The 3,793-nt window shown below is 37.3% G+C and overlaps 1 protein-coding gene across 1 annotated transcript; it reads left to right on the plus strand.

Annotated features, from left to right (window-relative positions):
• Nucleotides 1-1,507: 1,507 nt before the first annotated feature.
• On the plus strand, nt 1,508-2,720 carry LOC107705931 (gastrula zinc finger protein XlCGF49.1-like; the record flags this gene model as incomplete). Its single annotated transcript, XM_016509470.1, has 2 exons — nt 1,508-2,104; nt 2,627-2,720. Coding segments are annotated over 2 exons (691 nt in total), but the record flags the coding sequence as incomplete, so codon positions are not given.
• Between the last annotated feature and the right edge of the window lie 1,073 nt (nt 2,721-3,793).

Raw genomic sequence — 3,793 nt, forward strand, 5'->3', positions numbered from 1 at the left:
TTTTGTAAATGCAAAAACCATACAGTCTATGGCAAAAACGCCTTCTCTGTGAATAGCCGCTTAGGACTCAGCTCACGGTCATGAAGCGCCATCTACAGGTATTTCCCTAAACAACCACAGGTCAGATTTTCTGGCACAGAATGAGAGCTTATTAAATCCCGAACACGATAATTTATTTTTGCTAATTATTATTTTATTTTAGTTAGTTTTTCAGTTACTGTTGTTAGTTTCGTTTCGTTTTAGTTTTTTATTTATTTTTAATTGTAATTTTATTTCAGTTTACGAAAATGTTTTTTGACCAATAGTTTTAGTCTTAGTTTCAGTTTTCGTTTACAAAAATAACCTTGGTAGTTCGGACTTCGCAAGTTCGACTCGGGAGTGTGAACTCTTGGGGACGGAAGGAGGAAAGTCCGGTAATTCTGCAAATGGATCAGCAGTGTACTTGATAACGTCAGTCAGCTCGCCTTGGCTTCTCCGATAATCCTCACTATATGTATATTTACAATAAGAAGAAATATGATATTAAACACCACTGCCTCTTTTCGTTTTCATTTAAATATATTAATAGCCACAAAAAATGTAGTTCAGGGAACGTATATACTTTACAATGAAACTAAATATGATATCAAACATCATTGCCTCTTTTCGTTGTCTTCACTGTATGTATACTTAAAACAAATGATAAAACACAACCCTCTTTTCATTTTAAAAATATAAAACTTATTAACATTTGGTTTATATGTCCACATATACTCTGATTATCTTCACTGTATGCATAATAAAATGAACTATTACATAAAGCACAACTCCTATCAGTTTTAATGAACAATAATAGCCATTATAAAAGTATAAGTATAAAGTATAAGAGACTTATCTAATAGAAGATAAAGACAAAAGCTAACAATTCAGTCAAACGTATGCTACAAAGTCAGCGCTGTACTACGATTAAATAAAATAAATATATAAATATGAAACAACTTTGTGATCAGCCAAAACTATATGACCTGGGACAAATAATAGATTCATGAGACCAAAAGATTACCTGTTAGATTTACCCAAAACAAATTTCATTTCATGTTTAACCACTACAGAGACATCAGAGCCAGCAGCAAATGTCAGAAGGACTAGCCGAGGTGAGACTGCTCTCGGCGGGATACATGAGCACTGAGTGCCCGCTGATCTTCTGGAGCTCACATCTCTGAAATCAGCTAAGCACATTTTCAAAAAGGCCCTATCTTTATACACTGACCAAAATTATAAACGCAACACTTTTGTTTTTGCCCCCATTTTTCATGAGCTGAACTCAAAGATCTAAGACTTTTTCTATGTACACAAAAGGCCTATTTCTCTGTCTGGTGGACATTCCTGCAGTCAGCATGCCAATTGCACGCTCCCTCAAAACTTGCAAGAAAAAAACATCATCTTATATTCGGGTCAATACGGTACTTTCACATTTCTTTTTTTTTTACTGTTACTGACAAATAAACTGTTTTTGCTTTTATTTTAGATTTTATTGAAGAAAGTGAGGAGAATGAAGAATTTAGTCAAGATGAGGAGAAACATCATGTCAAAACTGGAGAAAAATCTTTGAGTTGCTCTCAAACCAAACAGAAAGATTTAAAGAAAAGAGGAGCCAAGAAATGTTTCACCTGCACTCAGTGTGGAAAGAGTTTGACAAGTAAATATAGTCTTGATGTTCACATGAGAATTCATACTGGAGAGAAACCATTCACTTGTGATAAATGTGGGAAGAGCTTCACACAATCGTTAAGCCTTAAGAAACACATGAACATCCACACTGGAGAGAAACCGCACACGTGTGATCAGTGCGGGAAGAGTTTCACACGAAAAGAAAGCCTTATTACACATATGATAATTCATACAGGAGAGAAACCATTCACATGTAATCAATGTGGAAAGAGTTTTGCATACTTAGCAAACCTTAAGGTACACATGAACATTCACACTGGAGAAAAACCTTACAAGTGTTCACACTGTGACAAGAGATTCAGTCGTTCAGGACATCTGAAAACACATGAGAGGATTCACACTGGAGAGAAACCGTATCACTGCACTGCATGTGGGAAGTGTTTCAATCGTTCATTTGCTCTACACAGACATACAAAAAACAATCACAGTAAGTATTCAAGATTCAGCTGAGATTCTGATCAAATCAAAGATGGAGTTCCTCTTCAAATAACTGTCAAAACGTTTTATTATTGTGCTTTCTTATTTTTCTTTACTGTTGTTTTTAAAATTACTTATTATTCTCCCACTTAAGATGTATTTAGAAAATGCAGATGCAAGATATACTGTCATGTAGCTTTGCCACTGATCCTTATTGGCTTCTCTTGTAAGAAGGGATGGGTACCAGAACACGATATTTAATGGGCCCTTTTTTCATGAAAAAAAAAAAGAATACCATTAAAGAACCGGACTGATGTGCAGTATCGTAAGAATAGTAATACGGTTAAAATCTTACGATACCCATCCCTACTTGTAACCCAGAAAAAATGCGGATGTGGGCCACTTAAGGCAATGATATGGCACTGCTGGCCTTCTTATGGCCCGGACGAAATGGATGTAAGCCTGAAGTGACCAATATGTAAAACAGCAAAAAATGGCCCAAATGTATCAAATCACATGTGGGCCTCTGTAGGTGAAGATGCGGTGTTGACGGCAATGTGTAATCTGAATGTGACCCTAAAGTGGCCCATGTGGTAAACAGTTATTATGGCCCAAATAGTGCCAATCAAATGTGGGCCACCTTTGGCAAAAATATGGCATTATCGACAAAGACTAATCAGGGTGTTAACCAAATGTGGTCCACATATGTTTCAGCAAATGTGGCCTAGGTACATTAAAACGTATCTGGGCCAGTTTTAGCAAAGATATACCACAGTGAGCTTTGGTTAATGTAGCTGTGAGCCTAAAGTGGCCCACATATGATGCCACAAATGTGGCCCAGTTATCCTCAAACGTATCAGGGCAAGTTTTGGCTAAGATATGGCACAGTAAGCACTGGCTAATGTGGCTGTGAACCTAAGATGGCGCAGCTATCCTAAAGCGTATCTGGGCCAGTTTTGGCAAAGATATGGCACAGTAAGCACTGGCTAATGTGGCTGTGAGCCTAAGGTGGCCCGCATATAATGATGCCAATGTGGCCCAGTTATCCTAGAACATATCTGGGACAGTTTTGGCAAAGATATGGCACAGTAAGCACTGGCTAATGTGGCTGTGAGCCTAAAGTGGCCCTTATATGATGCCGTTAATGTGGCCCGCATATAAAATGACAAAAATTGCCCAAATAATTAATAACAATTTGGGCCACTTTTGGCAAATATATGGCACAGTCAGCACTGGCTAATCAGTGTGTAAGCCAACTTGTCCCACATTTGACATTGCAATTATGCCCCATATATTATAAAACAGATGAGGACCACTTCTGGTTGTAACACTTCACAAGTGAGGCCAGTTCTTGGATGTAACACTTGACACTGGCTAATTGAAATGGAAGCTTGAAATTGTAAATATGGCCTAATAGAATTTGGCTACTTTTAGTAGGATGCAACACAGTTAACTGATGCAGGGTGATTTGGATGTGAGTCTTAAGAAGGCTACATATGCAGCTATTTATTTTTTGAAACATGCTTTTAATGGCAGTTTTTTTAATATGTGTACTGTGCAGCATAAAAACAGAAGTGCACTATAATGATTGTACTCTTACTGTCACTGTTTCTGTTCATTTGGACTTTGTTTTCCTTTTGCACCGTTTCCCTTGTTGTGTTAATTG

The sequence above is a fragment of the Sinocyclocheilus rhinocerous genome, unplaced genomic scaffold (genome assembly GCF_001515625.1).
Source record: "Sinocyclocheilus rhinocerous isolate Xijiao unplaced genomic scaffold, SAMN03320098_v1.1 scaffold9342, whole genome shotgun sequence".
Taxonomy (NCBI): Eukaryota; Metazoa; Chordata; class Actinopteri; order Cypriniformes; family Cyprinidae; genus Sinocyclocheilus; species Sinocyclocheilus rhinocerous.